Here is a 19,306-nt window from a genome sequence, read left to right on the forward strand (position 1 = left end):
AGAGTTACCTACCTTAAGAGACTTCCTTTCTTTACCAAAGGCTATTAAAATGGCAGAAACAAAAAGGTTAATGATCACAAGTACCATCAAGATGACACTGGTGAGGATCAGAAAGGACCCCAGGACTGGGTCTAAAGCAATAACCTGGAAAGACAAAACGTAGTGGGTGATATATTGAAGGACTGACTACTTTGTTTCCACTTTAAAAACAAGCTACATACTAAAAAATTTCATGTATGGTGGAAACTAGGGAGAGGTAAAAAGTTACTAAAAAAGGAAAATACTTTTAAGTGGACAGGAGAGCCCAGTGGCTGACATTGAAGGATGTTAAAATAATAGTAACTTGAGGCCTTTCACAAGAAGTTGAGTTGGAAGGGAATTGAAAATTTTTCAGATCCTGTTTGGGTGTTGGCAGTTCTGGAAAACATAAACATGAAAGCTTCAAGGGGCAGCGAAAGCATGTTGAAAGAATAGATGTATACCAGAAATGATGAGGACAGCTCAAGAAACTTCTACTCTAAACACGAGAGCATTCTAATAAAATTTAACAGGTTAGCCATAGAAGACAGTTTGGCTTTCATTTAATTATGTTTTTTTTTTTTCTTTTATCATTTTTTGAAGATACAAATACTGAGTTCTGCCATTGTTTTTTTTCAGCTAAAGAGACCATTTCTTAAGTTCAGGCTTATTAGACTGGGTTCCATAACAATATTTTTTTAGTTTAGATATAAAAGGAATGTTTATCTTCCCTTGATATTGGCCTATTTACTGGGGCTATTAGGGCATTATCTTAAAAAAACACAAAAAACTCATTGGTTGAATACTTAAAATGAACATCACCCTGATGAAAAGCTATATGACAAAATATTCCAAGCACCAACCTATCATCCACTTACCTAAAAGTGCATTACTGTAAAAATTCTAGGACAACCAGATAATCTGGGCAATCTCTGAGTTGATGATTCAAGAATTATTCTCGGTAAGTTTACTCCATTTTCCCTTTATATTGCACAGTTATATTGAGAGCAGAAAAGTTTTTATTAAAAAAATTAAAATGTAGGTGTTAGTAAAGTTCATTGTTCTGATTGCTGCTTCCTTTAGAACTTTGGGATATGAAGTACACTGGGGGGTGAGGACTTCTTTTCCTAGTGATCGGAGCTAGGACCACAGCACAATAGTCCAGCCAAAACAGGAGTTGTATTCTTGGATCTTAGGAAAGTGGTAACTTTCCACATTAAAAGCTATGTTAGCTTATGTATTGTAGTTAGTAGCCTTTGAGTTCTGGATTCTCAGAGTAATAAGCCTTGACCAAAATCTTGCCAGTTTCAGTCATTTGAATTGCAGTTTTTTTTTCTTCCTTGACCACTTCTTTCCATACCAGTTTTTGGGCCACGAATCCTCAGCTGGTTTTCCTATTTTATCTTTTATGTTGAATAGGAAGATAAGGCTTTGTTTGAATGGTTCCTGGGTGAAAAATAATAGGTTCTCAGAAATGAATATAAGCTATAAACAGAAATGCTTTCTTCCTGGAACTGTACCTTCCTAATTTTGTGTGTGTGTTTGTGTGTGTGTGTCTTCCATCGTACACCTTCAAAGAGCCATTGATAAAGAAGCAGCAAATTCTTTATGTTAACCGGGCCCAGTGAGAGCATAAGCTCATGCCCAGTGTCCTTTGTCAAAAAGAAGTGAGAAAGGTGGGACTCAGTGCTTACAAAAGGGCCGATTTCTGAAAGCAATGACCACTTGAAAGCTGTATGCATAGGTAGTACCATAAAACAGGCAAAGGATTTAAACTTCTCCCTTTTCCAGTATGCAGTGGTTCAGTAGGGGCTGCTTTTGTAAGCAAGTCTCCCCTTGTTAGATATATTAAACCAACTAGGTAGGATTCTACAGGGAAACCAAGATGGGAGTTTTTACCTCCTTGTGATGAGAGATTCCCATCAGGAGACCAACAACTGTCACCATGGAGCTGAAAAAAGTTCTGTAGTCAGAGATGTTCCATCCAAACAGCAAGTTAAACTGAACAGAAGGAGAAAGGCCAGTCAGAGGAGGTGAGACAGCAGTGGGAGCCAAATGTGGTTCTAACTGTCCTTAAGTGATTGATGGTGATGAGGCCAACACAGAACCAGTGGGATGGGAAGAAGAAATCTTTAGTGGCCATTTAAATTACTATGCCTAAAAAAGTACACAAAATTCCTTTGTAATTAGTGTTTTCATATAAATTTATTTGACCCTCACATTATCCTGTAAGTGAAATTTTATCCCCAATTTAGAGATGAGGAGCTGAATGTCTGGGTTTAAATAATACGGCTAGTGAAGAAAGGAACTATGGCTAAAACCAGCTTCCTACGCCACTAACTTTTCTCCAAAACTCATTGCCACCTTGAGCTGATGATTTTTGGTACAGTAACCTTTTTCTAAGGGCAGTAATGGGAATCTAAGACCACAGCACTTAGGGAAAAAAAAAAAAAACTCAGACTTGGGGCTTACAGCAGTGGCATAGCCTGTCAGCAGGATCAGGATGACCAGCAAAAAGCCCACCACCTCGTCCCAGGCTTTGCTCAGTGTGCTGCCAATGACCCGCAGCCTGGCGTCATGACGCAGAAGGCTCCACAGCTGAACAGTTGCCAGTAGCACCAGGAAGCCCACAAGGTGAATGACGGCAGAGTTCATTTTTACTGCCTCATAGAAGCTGACGAACCTGTAACAAGGGAGGGTTGTTTGGTTATTCAGCATGATGATGGCATACTGTTAACAGTTACTCAGCATGAACAGTATGCCCTCATCAATTCATGTTACGTGGGAGATGCGTTAATAATTTTATGTTGCAGCAACTAAGTTAGTTGGAAAGACCCCGGTCGACACAAGTCAGCACTGTATTACAGTTCTTCTAAGATGCCACCTGAACAAGATACGGTCGGAGATGTAGGCAATGTCACACAGTAGGCTGGACCTCAGCTGCCATCACCATTCAAGCTGCTCAAACCCATTATCCCTGAAAAAACAACCCTTAGTGAGGCCTACCTGGGACAATGCCTCTGAAAAAGTCCAGCCCAGGCTGTTTACCACCGAAAAGATTACAAAAGCACCGTTTGGCAATACTTGGTGCGAGAAACAGGTGCTCATGTGGAAAGGTCACAGAAGGTGCACCAAAGGGTACAAGAACATCTCTCAGTATGGGTGAGCTGAGCATATCAGTGGACATTTTTACGCAGAAAGCAACCCCCTTTGTATTTAAAGAATGGGGCTATGTGTTGTGGTTTTATTAAAGGATGATCATTGTCATGCCTTAGGCTTTATACCTTGGCCAGAGTGCAAAACAACGGGCAATTCCAGGCCCTTGCTTTGTGAAATTTAAATGCCTTATCCTTGAAAGCACATAACTAAGCATTATGAAGGCAAAAGAGCTTGTTCAATGTGATTAGTAGTATAGTTTCTAGTTAATTGTTTTGTCTGCTGTAGACATTAGCCCAAATTCTCTGTTTAATTCTGCTATTGTAAATACAGATCTGGTAGGACAGTAGTGGAGGAGGGGTTTGAAAGAATGCTTGGGTGTTATCAGGAGACTGTGGACCTCAGGTAGGAATATCCTGTGCTCTTCAGGCCCCTCTTACCCATCCCGGTTGTGGCGGTATCTTGCCAAGTTTTTCTTATGTAGAGAAGTACGCTTCATATCAAGCCCCAAGGTGACAAAGCTAATGAGGATTATGCTTGTGTCCAGAATGTTTCTCTTCCTAGAGAAGAACCTCCACCTCTGCTGTTTCAGCCGACAACCCTAAACATAGACACCACAGTCACTACTACCTCTTGACTGAAAGATTAGTTAGGTCTCTCCCTAATGAAGTGTTATGAATACTGCTAACTTCATTTCTAAATTAGCTACCAAGCCTGAGAGTATAGGAAAAAATGTGTTTGGCTTAAGATATAAATATATTCTCTTTTCAGTGTAATCATTCATATTTTTGAGTACTTGGTCCTTGTTCACCATACTTTCAATCTCGACATTATGTTAAACAGGGATAATACAACTGTACGTAAAATAATATTAATTGACTTCATTCTTTAACTCCTGAAAATTGAAAAAACTACTTGGTGGAAAGCTAGTCAGCCTTTAACTGAATCGAGGTTTCTGGAAAGGACCAAAATGAGCCACCATTCTAGTAAGTATCATTGGGGCGCTCCTCAAATCAAATCTGGCAACTTTTAGAATTTTTTACATGTAACATTTCAGTTCACCTGGATGAAGGTGTAGTAACAGACTAGTAGATAATAGATGACTTGTGAGATGATGGGCCAGGCAAAGCTGTTCTTTGATGTCCATAGCGAAATTAAACTGTCCAGCCTTACGGATGTGAAGAAAGCACCTGAGAATAACAAAGAACACCTGGAGTCAAGAATCAGAAAACTTTTGCCCTCTTCCCTTCAAACTCTTTGAAATAATCCCATCTGTTTTGGCATCATCAGTTCCAAATTTTTCTAAGTCTCTACATTCCACATAGTATTTCCTCTAGAGCTGTCAGGAACATTAAATGAGATAAGGTATGCAAAGCTTTTAGAGAAATGTACTGACTTTTTTTTTTTTTTCCACTAGGCAGTACAGGGAGAGGATTTATTGGTTCCACCCAGAGGGCAGTGTCAGTTACTTCACTTTTACAGCTGTTAACCCTTACCAAGTTAGAATGTGAGAGTGGCTACAGAGAGAAATTGACTAGTTGCATTGTTGCAGCATGATGTTTAAAAGAAGGAATTGATGACTGCAACGTATAATGTGGGGAGAGTGGAATTAAATATAAGGTGGTACTTTTGTTTACAGTTATTTAAAATATATTTTCAGAAATTAGTTTGATGAAAATGCTTTGAGCCATTTCAAATAAAGATAGACACTTTATAAATTTAAGGCACTAATATTATTCCATGAGTACAAATAGCATACCACGAATACTCAAATGATTATAGAAGTATGAGCTAAAACAGCCCAGATTTCGCCTGGAAGGACAGTGAAATTGTCGAAGCTTATAAAAATCATAAAAGGTCTTGTGAATATAAACTTTTCATAAAGCTCCAAAATATTAAAACTAAGACGCACCCCCTTGTAGGTAGAAAGTACATTTAGGAACAAAATGAATTTCTACTTTACAGAGCTCACTCAAGACTGGGGCAGAGAAGAATCAGTGAAAGAGCTAAGGGAGGAGCATTAAGGCTACATTTGAAATCAACATAAATTTCAGTGAATGCCTGCATTATCCTAATTGTGAGATTTCAGATTTCAAAGGACTTTGCCTATTTTTTTTTTTTTTTTTTTTTACCCTAGTCTATGGTAGTTACTGAAAACCCGGTGAAAATGAAAACCCTCAGGAAGCCTTCAAGCTTCCTTTAGAAATAAACAGTATAAGGGAGTGGTCCACTCTGTGTGGGTCTGGGGGAAAAAAACATCCTGATTAGAAGTAGCACCTGGTGGTTAATGGCAGGACAATTGTGGGTAGATTCTGGGAAGACAAGGAAGAGGAGCAAGGATAATGGATTAGAACAGACTTCCTGCTAAAGGAGGAGGAATAAAACATGCCAGTTTTCCTCTGCTCCCTCATGAAATGCCACTACAATGACAGTGAAGGGATAAAAAATAGACCCAAAGATAAAGAAGAGGGGGGCAGATGAGAGCAACAAAATGTTAAAAGGCAGAAAGCAGATGAATGGCACCGACTTAGCTGATTTAAGAAAGCTGCAACTCAAGCCAGCAGTGTAGGAAACCCAGAAGCAAGCCAATTCTTAGCACAAAACCCTAGGAAGTCTCAGGAATTGGAGGCAGCAGGTACCTTGGAACTGAAAATAGAACTGACTGAAAGTCTGAAATAAGCAGACACCATGAAACTGACACCCTGCATTTGGACTTGGAACCTACTAGACTATGAGAGAATAAATTTCTCTTTAAGCCATCCACTTGTGGTATTTCTGTTATAGCAGCACAAGATAACTAAAACAGAGCTTCTAATTAGTGCTTTATTAGCTTTTTACCGCCTCCCTCTTAAATATGAAATGCCAGACGCTAAAACATCAAAAACAGGAGACAAAAATAAAAACATAAAAGAAGCTCAAAGGAATTAGAGAAGTGAAGGAGCAGAAGAAAAAACTACAAGCTATAATACTCAGACAGTTAAGAGAGGACATCACATTCATAAAAAAACAATAGAATGCTGTGGAAAAAATACTATAAGAACAAATTTTTTGTAATAAATTATTATAGAAATGAAAAATTCAACAAATAGGTTGGAAGAAAAGGTTGAAGTAATCTCTTAAAAGTTAGAAGAAAAAGATGGAAAGTAGAACCAAAAACACAAAATTAGAAGAGTCCAGGAGTTTCAATGTAAAAATATTATGAATATCAGAAAAAGAGAACAAAATGGAGTCAAGGGAATTATGAAAGAAATATACAATTTCTCAGAACTGAAGGACATGAGTTTCTAGATTAAAGGATTTACCATAAGGCTCTTTCATAAGCCTGGGACAAAGAGACAAGTCTAAAAACTTTTGGGAGTAGGGGCTGGAAATCAAACTGCCATCATTATGGTGAACGGAGAACCCAGGGGGAGAGCTGTAAAGCAGGCACAGAAAACAACCAATCCAGACTGCAGCAAGAAGTCAGAGGGCCCCAGGAAAGGTATCTTTAAGAAAAAGATCAAATTATTGTTTCCTTGATACTTCTGAAAAGAATGAGAGGAGATTTTAACTTGTAGGAAGAATTTAGAGATGAACTAATGATGGATACATGCAAAGCCAAGCAAGTAACAGAAAGAAAGTTATTCCCTAATATGATTCAGGGCATATATGAAAAGCCAACAGCCACCATTATACATAATGGAGAAAGACTGAGAGCTTTTCTCTCAAAATTGAGAACAAGATGAGGGTACCTGCTCTCACCACTTCTATTCAATATTGTATTTGAAGTCCAAGCCAGAGCATTAAGACAAGAAAAAGAAATAAAAGGTATCCAGATTGAAAAAGACAAAGTAAAATTATCTCTATTTGTGGATGATATGATCCTATATATAGGAAATCCCAAAGAGTCCACAAGAAAACTTCTAGAGTAATAGGGGAATTTAGCAAAGTTGAAGGGTACAAGGCCAACAAACAAAAAACAGTTGGGTTTCTGTACACCAGCAATGAGAAATCTGAAGGGGCAATTTGGGAAAAAATTCTATTTACAATAGCATCTAAGAGAATAAAAAGAACCCCAAACCCGTTGTGGTCAAGTTGATTCCAACTTGACCCTATAGTGACCCTATAGGACAGAGTAGAACTGGCCCATAGGGTTTCCAAGGAGCGGCTGGTGGATTTGAACTGCTGACCATTTGGTTAGCAACTGAGCTCTTAATCCCTGCATTACCAGGGCTCCCAGAGAATAAAATACCTACGAATAAATCTAACCAGGGACGTGAAGGACTTCTACAATGAAAACTATAAAACACTGCTGAAAGGGGTTAAAGAAGACTTAAATAAATGGAGTGAGGAAGACCGAAGAAGAATTGATGCCTTTGAATTATGGTGCTGGCAAAGAATATTGAATACGCCATGGACTGCCAGAAGAATGAACAAATCTGTCTTGGAAGAAGTACAGTCAGAATGCTCCTTAGAAGCAAGGATGGTGAGACTTCAGCTCACATACCTTGGACATGTTATCAGGAAGGACCCATCTCTGAAGAAGTACATCATAGGGTCAGCAAAAGAGACAAAGACCCTCAACAAGATGGATTGACACAGTGGCTGCAACAATGTTCTCGAACATAGCAACAACTGTGAGGATGTCACAGGGCCGAGTAGTGTTTCGTTCTGTTGTACACAGGGTCACTATGAGTTAGAACTGACTCAATGGCACCTAATAACAAATAAATGGAAGGATGTTCCATGTTCATGGATTGGAAGACTTAATATTGCTAAGATGTCAATACTACCCAAAGCAATCCACAGATTCAATGCAATCCTTCTTTACAGAAATAGAAAAATCCATTCCTCAACTTTATATGGAATGGCAAGAGGCCCTGAATAGCTAAACAATGTTGAAAGAGAAGAACAAAGTAGGAGAAGTCACATTTCCTGATTTTAAAACATACTATACACCCACGGTGGCGTAGTGGTTAAGTGCTACGGCTGCTAACCAAAGGGTCAGCAGTTCAGATCCGCCAGGCGCTCCTTGGAAACTCTATGGGGCAGCTCTACTCTGTCCTACAGGGTCACTATGAGTTGGAATCGACTTGACAGCACTGGGTTTGGTTTTTTTTTGGTTATACACCTACAGTAATCAAAACAGCCTTGTACTGGTATAACGATAGACACATAGACTAATGGAATAGAATTGAGAGTCCAGAAATAAACCCACATATCTATGATCAACTGATTTTTTACAAGGGTGCTCAGTCCATTTGATGGGGAAAGAGGAGTCTCTTCAATAAATGGTGCTGGGAAAATTGGATTTCCAGATGCAGAAAAATGGAACAGGATCCATGCCTCACACCATACACAAAAACAAATTCAAAATGGATTAAGGACCTAAATCTGCAAACTAAAAAACCATAAAATTCTTAGAAGAAAAAGCAGAGGCAATGCCATCAGGCCTAGCTTTCAACAAAGGATTATCTAATATAATAAAAAGCACAAACAGCAAAAGACAAAATAAGTAAATGGACCTCACTATGAGTTGGAATTGACTTGAGGGCAATGGGTTTTTAGATAACTAAGACACTTCACTTATATAAAAAGACAAGGGAAAGTAAATGTACAGAGACCAAATTTTATTAGTAGTTACCACGGACAGGAGGGAGGACAAAAAGGGGGGTTAACAGCGATGGAAAAATTGCATTGATTTAAGGGTAGGGTTGCATAGCCAATTATTGGAATTGTCAATAAGTTATATATCTGTAAAAAGTTGAATTGGCAAAGGTTGTGTGATAAATATGACAAAAAAAAAAAGTAGCTGCTGAGGCTGCTTATATACAACAAACCACATTATAGGATTTAGTTCCTTGTTTAGGAGGTTTGGGTCATGGTTTCATGGGACATCCCAGTTAACTGGCCAAATAACATGTTTAGTGTTTCTGTTCTACCTTCTAGTTCATTGAGTAGTGCCTTCAGTCTTAAAAGCTTACAAGCAGCCATATAAGTCAGAGTAATTTGTCCTTATTCACCAGAGCAACAAAAGAAGAGAGTCAGGAATAGGAGGAAGATATAGAATGTGTGGCTAACTGCTTCCATGAACAACTGCCTCCTTTGCCATGAGACCTGAAGAACTGGATGGTGCCCAGCTACCATTACTAAACATTTTGATCAAAGATTCCATAGAAGAATCCTCATCAAAAGGTGGGAAATGCAGAACAGAATTTAAATTCTCATGGACTCTAGACTTTCTGGAGCCATGGGGGGTGGATGAACCCCTGAAACTATGGCCCTGAGATAATCTTTAAATCTTAAACCAAAAATATCCCCTGAAGTCACCTTAAAACCAGACAGTAGTTTAGCTTAACTAGTAAAAAAGGTCTGTCTTGAGCATTATGCTTTTTTAAGAACTATCTATATGGGCTCAAAGTAACAATAGCAATTTGAAAGATTATATAGGAACCTGAGGGGGGCAGTGAGTTTATGTTAACGGGGGAAGAACGATTCAGAAAAAGAGGATGAGAATGGTTGACAACTTGAAGAATGTAATCAATGTCACCAAATTGTACATGTAGAAACTTGGTGTTTGTTTTGCTGTGTATATTCTCAACAACAAAATAAATAAAATTTAGGAAAAAAAAGAAAGTAATTATAAATTCTAAGGAAAACAAAAAATTGTACAAGAAAGGAAGTTTAATTGTAATATATACTTCATGGCGCATTTTGAACATTTAAATAATCATGAAAATGGAAATACTCAATATTAAACTAAACAAAAATTATATTACTATGTTGGGAGAATTAAGAAAGAGAAAGGTGTGTGTGTGTCTGTGTGTATATGTTAGGGATATGTTGGGTATAAGACAGCTAATTCCTCATCTTCACTAGAAAAAAAATAAAAGATAACATTTAAAATGGGAAATTTATAAAATATCCCATAAGCATGTTAATATTTTTTAAATTTCAAGAAAAATAGTTTAAAAAGCTGTTAAGTAGTTGCCTCTGAGGAGGTGGGGGTGACAAAGGACTGCCAGTTTTTGTCCTAAGCCTTGAAGAACTATTTGACTTTTAAAATTATATTTATGTTTAATAACTTTACTTAAAATAATGTATTTTAATGGGATAAGATAGGTAAAGAAATTGGGCCGTGCCCTGAGATAGCCAAGTCATGGAGGCAGGAAAGAAGCGGCCTTCATACCCAGTTTGCTGCATTCCAAAATCAGGGTCACAACACAGAACAGGTTGACGTTAGCATTGAAGACCACAAATTCCACAAAGAGGCTTTTGGTGTGTTGGTCCAGCCAGTGGTTCTGTTTAAGATGCTGTAGAACTCTGGAGAAACAGGAGAAGGACAGGGCCAACTACTTTCTCCAGTTAATACCACAAAGGAGGAAAATGCTCTGGTATTTACAGTATCACTGTCACATACCAGGTAAGAGGCTACATTTCCCAATCTAGTTTTTCTATAAAATATTTTATGATACTAACGCCCAAACTTTCACTGTTATTAACGTGAGTTTAAATTTAGTAAAGTTCTCACAAAAGCATTAACACCAAGGTTAAACACTTAGGGGAATATGTCTGGCATTTAAGGTCTGAAGTAGAATTAAATTTATGTGCTATGTAAACTACTTCTACTTGAAGTATTAAATGCTACTCTTTAGTACAGCTCTTCCATTTTTGAGAGATGGAAGGAATGAAAATGTCATTATTTGGTTAGCATTTGCGGGGGGCTAATGAATTTCCTGCTGTAAATTTAAATTAAGAGATAATTTTAATTTAGGTTTTCTTAAAATATGTAAGGATAAAGATTCTCAGGATTTGTATGTCATGATTCATAAAAGGCAGTGCTTGCTCTTATATTTGAAGATTAGTTTGCCCAAACTACTGCACCCTAGGATTGAAATTGATACGTTTCTCCAGATGAATAAAGCAATGAGTTTTAGCAAACAGCCAAACCAAAACATACCTGTAGATTGAGGCTGAACACGTGTCACAGACAGTACAGAAGAAACTATTAAAGTGGATCTTGAATTTCTATTGTTCCAAGAACAAACAGAACCAAATGCCCTGATACTCTTGTTCAGGGCTCAGGCCTGCTTACCTGAGTGCAGTACTGGAATTTCTTCCAAGTCTCACAACATATCCTCCCCCTGAGTAGGTAGCAAATTCCCCTTGGATGGGATAGCCACCCAAGGTCTCCTGACTCTGATAATGCCAAATGCTGTCTGATTGTGTGGTATTTGTATCAGGGGGCCCCCAGTTAACTCCGTAGTTCTCTGTATCCTCCTGATCTTGGTGAGATGCCTTCATTTGTTCTTGGGGAGATACTCTCCTTGGAAAGAGGGCAGTATCAGCATTGCGAATCTGACGAAGCAGAACATTGCCCAAAAGAAAGGAGTTTCCGTCAGTAATAAATCCTAGTGAGGAAGTAAAAGAAACCGTTAAAAAACTGCTCCATTAAGTTTGCGGCATCGATTGACTCTTCCTTTCATGAAAGATTTCTCTGTAGTATGCATGCGATGCTGTTTGACAGCATTTTACCCACAGCAGAACTTCTTTCAAAATTGGAGTCAATCCTCTCAAACCTTGCCACTGCTTTATTAACTAAGGTTTTTTTTTTTTTTCCATTCACTTGAAAACATTCTTTCATAAACGATATTTTATTGGTTGTTTTGAGGACCAATCCAGAGACATTATGAACAATCTGTACACAATTCTTAATGTACGTACCTAAAATCTAAAAAGCCATGTGTAGTTATAATTCTTTTCTAAATTCCAGCTTTAAATATGGAGGCAAATTTTCCTTAAGAGGATATGAAGTACCAATTATCGTCAATCGTTAATAAGGTATTACATAGCAAGTCCCGCTAAATTCACAATTTTAACATCACACAAACTACACACTCAAATGTTTAACCTTTCATAGCACACAATAAAGTTATTAGGAAAACTGGACCACCATGAACAAAGATGTTACAGAACGAACAGTGCTGAGAGGGAGAGCCATGATGAGGGAGAGGTTTTCTCTAGGAAACAATTCTACTAAAAAAGAACACGGAAATAAAAGTAATTTAAAATGTTCAGGACATATAAATGCATGACTTCAACTCCGATTGCCATTAAGTATTCTTTGTATTATGGGATATAAAAATCGCCCCCCCACCTATGGAATGTTAGGTTGACACCCAAGACAGTCAAAGCCTTCCACAATTCAACAGCCCACTATTTTCTGGTTGTGCCAAAAAATAAACAACCAGCAAATGATTTCACCTCTTAAAAAAAAGCATTTATACTTTAAAAAATAGGATGAAGTGTGATTTCCTCTTTAAAAATATTTTTAGAGCTACTAAAAAAACTTGCATTTACAAAATAGTTGATAAAAATATTCCTCTGATGCAAAAATCCTCAACAAAATTCTAGCCAATAGAATTCAACAACATATCAAAAAATTAAGCCACCATGACCAAGTGGGATTTATACCAGGTTGTGCAAGGCTGGTTTAATATTAGAAAAACCATTAATGTAATCTACCATATAAATAAAAAAAAAGACAAAAACCACATGATCTTATCAATTGATGCAGAAAAGGCATTTGACAAAGTCCAACACCCATTTATGATAAAAACTCTCACCAAAATAGGAATTGAAGGAAAATTCCTCAACATAATAAAGGGCATCTATACAAAGCCAACAGCCAACATCACTCTAAATGGAGAGAGCCTGAAAGCATTTCCCTTGAGAACGGGAACCAGACAAGGATGCCCTTTATCACCACTCTTATTCAACATTGTGCTAGAGGTCCTAGCCAGAGCAATTAGGCTAGACAAAGAAATAAAGGGCATCCGGACTGGCAAGGAGGAAGTAAAATTATCTCTATTTGCAGATGACATGATCTTATACACAGAAAACCCTAAGGAATCCTCCAGAAAACTACTGAAACTAATAGAAGAGTTTGGCAGAGTCTCAGGTTATAAGATAAACATACAAAAATCACTTGGATTCCTCTACATCAACAAAAAGAACATCGAAGAGGAAATAACCAAATCAATACCATTCACAGTAGCCACCAAGAAGATAAAATACTTAGGAATAAATCTTACCAAAGATGTAAAAGACCTATACAAAGAAAACTACAAAGTACTACTACAAGAAACTAAAAAGGACCTACTTAAGTGGAAAAACATACTTTGCTCATGGATAGGAAGACTTAACATAGCAAAAATGTCTATTCTACCAAAAGCCATCTATACATACAATGCACTTCCGATCCAAATTCCAATGTCATTTTTTTAATGTGATGGAGAAACAAATCACCAACTTCATATGGGAGGGAAAGAAGCCTTGGATAAGTAAAGCATTACTGAAAAAGAAGAAGAAAGTGGGAGGCCTCACTCTACCTGATTTCGGAACCTATTATACAGCCACAGTAGTCAAAACAGCCTGGTACTGGTACAACAAACAGGCACATAGACCAATGGAACAGAATTGAGAACCCAGATATAAATCCATCCACATATGAGCAGCTGATATTTGACAAAGGCCCAGTGTCAGTTAATTGGGGAAAAGATAGTCTTTTTAACAAATGGTGCTGGCATAACTGGATATCCATGTGCAAATAAATGAAACAGGACCCATACCTCACACCATGCACAAAAACTAACTCCAAGTGGATCAAAGACCTAAACATAAAGACTAAAACGATAAAGATCATGGAAGAAAAAATAGGGACAACCTTAGGAGCCCTAATACAAGGCATAAACAGAATACAAAACATTACCAAAAATGACGAAGAGAAACCAGATAATTGGGAGCTCCTAAAAATCAAACACCTATGCTCATCTAAAGACTTCACCAAAAGAGTAAAAAGACCACCTACAGACTGGGAAAGAATTTTTAGCTATGACATCTCTGACCAGCACCTGATCTCTAAAATCTATATGATTCTGTCAAAACTCAACCACAAAAAGACAAACCCAATCAAGAAGTGGGCAAAGGATATGAACACGCACTTCACTAAAGAAGATATTCAGGCAGCTAACAGATACATGAGAAAATGCTCTCGATCATTAGCCATTAGAGAAATGCAAATTAAAACTACGATGAGATTCCATCTCACTCCAACAAGGCTGGCATTAATCCAAAAAACACAAAATAATAAATGTTGGAGAGGCTGCGGAGAGATTGGAACTCTTATACACTGCTGGTGGGAATGTAAAATGGTACAACCACTTTGGAAATCTATCTGGCGTTACCTTAAACAGTTAGAAATAGAACTACCATACAACCCAGAAATCCCACTCCTCGGAATATACCCTAGAGAAATAAGAGCATTCACACAAACAGATATATGCACACCCATGTTTATTGCAGCTCTGTTTACAATAGCAAAAAGCTGGAAGCAACCAAGGTGTCCATCAATGGATGAATGGTTAAATAAATTGTGGTATATTCACACAATGGAATACTACGCATCGATAAAGAACAGTGACGAATCTGTGAAACGTTTCATAACATGGAGGAACCTGGAAGGCATTATGCTGAGCGAAATTAGTCAGAGGCAAAAGGACAAATATTGTACAAGACCACTATTATAAGATCTTGAGAAATAGTATAAACTGAGAAGAACACATACTTTTGTGGTTATGAGGGGGGAGGGAGGGAGGGTGGGAGAGGGTTTTTTACTGATTAGTTAGTAGATAAGAACTGCTTTAGGTGAAGGGAAGGACAACACTCAATACATGGAAGGTCAGCTCAACTGGACTGGACCAAAAGCAAAGAAGTTTCCGGGATAAACTGAATGCTTCAAAGGTCAGTGGAGCAAGGGCGGGGGTTTGGGGACCATGGTTTAAGGGGACTTCTAAGTCAATTGGCAAAATAATTCTATTATGAAAACATTCTGCATCCCACTTTGAAATGTGGTGTCTGGGGTCTCAAATGCTAACAAGCGGCCACCTAAGATGCATCATTTGGTCTCAACCCACCTGGATCAAAGAAGAATGAAGAACACCAAGGTCACACGATAACTAAGAGCCCAAGAGACAGAAAGGGCCACATGAACCAGAGACCTACATCATCCTGAGACCAGAAGAACTAGTTGGTGCCCGGCCACAACCGATGACTACCCTGACAGGGAGCACAACAGAGAACCCCTGAAGGAGCAGGAGATCAGTGGGATGCAGACCCCAAATTCTCACAAAAAGACCGTACTTAATGGTCTGACTGAGACTACAGGAATCCCGGCGGTCATGGTCCCCAAACCTTCTGTTGGCCCAGGACAGGAACCATTCCCGAAGACAACTCATCAGACATGAAAGGGACTGGACAGTGGGTGGGAGAGAGATGCTGATGAAGAGTGAGCTATTTGTATCAGGTGGACACTTGAGACTGTGTTGGCATCTCCTGTCTGGAGGAGGGATGGGAGGATAGAGAGAGTTGGAAGCTGGCAAAATTGTCACGAGAGACTGGAAGGGCTGACTCATTAGGGGGAGAGCAAGTGGGAGTACGGAATAAGGTGTATATAAACTTATATGTGACAGTTTGACCTGATTTGTAAACGTGCACTTGAAGCTCAATAAAAGTTAATAAAAAAAAGATAATTCAGCAAGGTGGTTAGGTACTAAATAAACATAAATCCATGGCCTTTTTATATACAAACAATACTTACAAGGTATAGAGAAATAAAATTTCTTTTACAATAGCTACACAAAAGAATAGCTGCCCATGGAAGCACCATCAAGAAATCAAACTATGTATTGTGTTGGGCGAACCTGCTGTGAAAGACTTCTTTAAAGTGTTAAAAAGCAAAGATGTCACTTTGAGGACTAAGGTGTGACTGACCCAAGCCATGGTGTTTTCAATCACCTCACATGCAGGTAAAAGCTGGGCAGTGAATAAGGAAGACCAAAGAATTGATGCTTTTAAATTATAGCGTTGGCAACAAATCTTGAGTATATCACGGACTGCCAAAAGAACGCACAAATCCGTTTTGGAAGATGTACAGCCAGAATGCTCCTTAGAAACGAGGATGGCAAGACCTCATCTCAAATACTTTGGACATGTTATCAGGAGTGATCAGTCCCTGGAGAAGGACATCATGCTTGGTAAAGGAGAGGATCAGTGAAAGAGAGGAAGACCCTTAATGAGATGGGCTGACACCGTGGCTGCAACAATGGGCTCAAACATCGCAACGATCATGACCATCATGACTATGGCACAGGACCAGACAGTGTTTTGTTTTGTTGTACATAGGGTAGTTATGGGTTGGAACCAACTCGACAGCACATAATAACAACAACACAAAAGATAAATCTGACAAGAGATGAGCAAAAACTATATGAATGTATTTTACTTTTAAATATTACTGAGGGACACAAATGAAGATTAGAACCAATGGAAAAGCATACCATGCTCCCAATAGGAAGCAACATCATAAAGGTATCAATTCCCCAGATTAATCTTTGTAAATTCTTAGTCTATATCTGTATCTTAGTCTACAAGCTCTTCTTAATCTGGAAGCTCTGCTGAAACCTGTCCACCATGGGTGACCTTGCTAGTATTTGAAATATGAGCGGCACAGCTTCCAGCATCACAGTAACCCACAAGCCTCCACAGTAGACAAACTGACAGACTGGGAAGAAGGACATGGCTGTCTACTTCTGAAAAAACTGGCCAGCGAAAACCTTATGGATAACAGCGGAACATTGTCTGATACAGTGATCCAATGGAATGTGGACATTATCAAACAATATCATTAATATCACATGCAAGTAAAATTATGCTGAAGATAATTCAAAAACGGTTGCAGCAGTACATCAATAGGAACTGCCAGAAATTCAAGCCAGATTCAGAAGAAGATGTGGAATGTGGGATATCATTGCTGATGTTAGATGGATCTTAGCTGAAAGCAAAGAATATCAGAAAGATATTTACCTGTGTGTTATTGACTATGCAAAGGCATTTGACTGTGTGGATCATAACAAATTATGGATAACATTGCGAAGAATGGGAATTCTGGAACACTTAATTGTGCTCATGAGGAACCTGTACATAGACTCAGACACAGTTGTTCGAACAGAACAAGAGGACACTGCATGGTTTAAAATCAAGAAAGCTGTGCATCAGGGTTGTATCCTTTCACCATACTTATTTAATATGTATGCTGAACAAATAGTCCGAAACGCTGGGCAATATGAAGAAGAATGCAGCATTGTGATTGCAGGAAAACTCATTAACAGCCTGTAATATGCAGATGAAACAACCTTGCCTGCTGGAGGCAAAGAGGACTTGAAGTACTTACCGATGAAAGTCAAAGACTACAGCCTTCAGTATGGATTATATCTCAACATAAAGAAAACAAAAGCCCTCACAACTGGACCAATAAGCAACATCATGATAAATGGAAAAAAGATGAAGTTGCCAAGGATTTTATTTTACTTGGATCCACTGCCCATGGAAGCAGCAACAAGAAATCAAACGACACACTGCATTGTGCAAACCTGCTGCAAAAGATCTCTTTAGAGTGTTAAAGAGCAAAGATGTCACCTTGAGTACTAAGGTGTGCCTCACCCAAGTCATGGTGTTTTCAATCACCTCATATGCATGTGAAAGCTGGACAATGAATAATGAAGACTGAAGAAGAATTGATGCCTTTGAATCATGGTGTTGGTGAAGAATCTAGAATATACCATGGACTGCCAGAAGAACAAACAAATCTGTTTTAGAAGAAGTACAGTGAGAATGCTCCTTAGAAGCAAGGATGGCGAAACTTTGTCTTACACTCTTTAGACAAGTTATTAGGAGGGACCAGTCCCTGGAGAAGGATATCATGCTTCGTAAAGTAGAGGGTCAGCAAAAAAGAAGAACCTCAAGAAGACGGATTGACACAGTGGCTGCAGCAATGAGCTCAAACAAAGCAACGATTGTGAGGATGTTGGAGGATCTGGCAGTGTTGCATTCTGTAGTACATGGGGTCACTATAGATCAGCAGTGACTTGATGGCACCCAACAACGACATACCTATATCTACAACTATATAAGCTCTTAATGTATTAAAAAGCTCCTACAAATCAAAACAAGCCAACAAAACCCAACAGCCCAGGGAAAAATGGGCAAGCAAAATGGACTGATGTTCATTCGTCTTTCAATCAATATGTCCAGTCATAATCAATGACTTTCAATCACACACGAAACCTGTTCCCAGTGCTGGGAATGCAGCAGTGGAAAAAACAGAATCCCTGTCCATGGGAGCCTACATTTGAGGAGGGAGAGAGAGAGACAATAACCACCAATATTCAAGTAATGATAAGAGCTATGAAGAAAAATAAAGTAGGATAAAGAGATAAAGTTTGGTGGGGAGATAGCAATGCTGTTAATTTAGGTAGCATGACTGTAGAAAGTTACTTGGAGGAAGTGTCATATGAGACTACTAAAGGTTGGAGCACACAAGCTGAAGTGGATATCAACCAGGGGAACAACAAGTTCAAAGGCCTCAAGGCAAGAGCATGCTTGGCATATATAAGAAAAGCATGGAATCTTGAGTGTCCAAAGCAGAGCGAATGTGGGTTAGAAAGGTAGAAGATAAAATAATAAACGTAAGTAAGCACTGGACTGTGCAGGTCCTTATGAGCTTTGGAAAGGACTTGAGATTTTAAGTGTGATGAGAATTCATTGGGAGATTTTGAATAAGGGATAACACAGGTTTGCGTGTGTGTGTGTGTTTTTTAAAGCAATGTGGGGATACAAGGTAGGTCCCAAAAGAAAGTCACCAAGACATATTATAATCAAACTTGCCAAAACCTAAGACAAAGATAGAATTTTAAGAGCGGCTAGCGAGAAACAAAAAGTCACCTACAAAGAAGAGTCAATAAGACTAAGCTCAGACTACTGAACAGAAACTATGCAGGCAAGAAGGCAATGGGATGATATATATAAAGCCTTGAAGGAAAAAAATTGCCAACCAAGTATTATATATCCCAGCAAAACTGTCTCTCAAATATGATGGCAAAATTAGGACATTTCCAGACAAACAGAAGTTTAGGGAATTTGCAAAAACCAAACCAAAATTGCAAGAAATACTAAAGGGAGTCCTCTGGTTAGAAAGTCAATAACATGAGATAACAACCCAAAACTAGAACACAGGACAGAGCAACAAGATATCAAC

General features: G+C 38.5%; 1 protein-coding gene across 1 annotated transcript in view; it reads right to left on the reverse strand.

The window, feature by feature from the left end:
* Positions 1-19,306, reverse strand: part of PKD1L3 (polycystin 1 like 3, transient receptor potential channel interacting) — an 88,663-nt gene that overhangs the window by 653 nt on the left and 68,704 nt on the right. The window contains 5 exon segments of the mRNA XM_064273501.1: positions 13-144; positions 1,918-2,019; positions 2,491-2,701; positions 3,615-3,775; positions 4,237-4,364. Of these exon segments, the coding sequence (XP_064129571.1) occupies positions 13-144; positions 1,918-2,019; positions 2,491-2,701; positions 3,615-3,775; positions 4,237-4,364 (734 nt within the window).

This window comes from Loxodonta africana, chromosome 21 (assembly GCF_030014295.1).
Source record: "Loxodonta africana isolate mLoxAfr1 chromosome 21, mLoxAfr1.hap2, whole genome shotgun sequence".
NCBI lineage: Eukaryota > Metazoa > Chordata > Mammalia > Proboscidea > Elephantidae > Loxodonta > Loxodonta africana.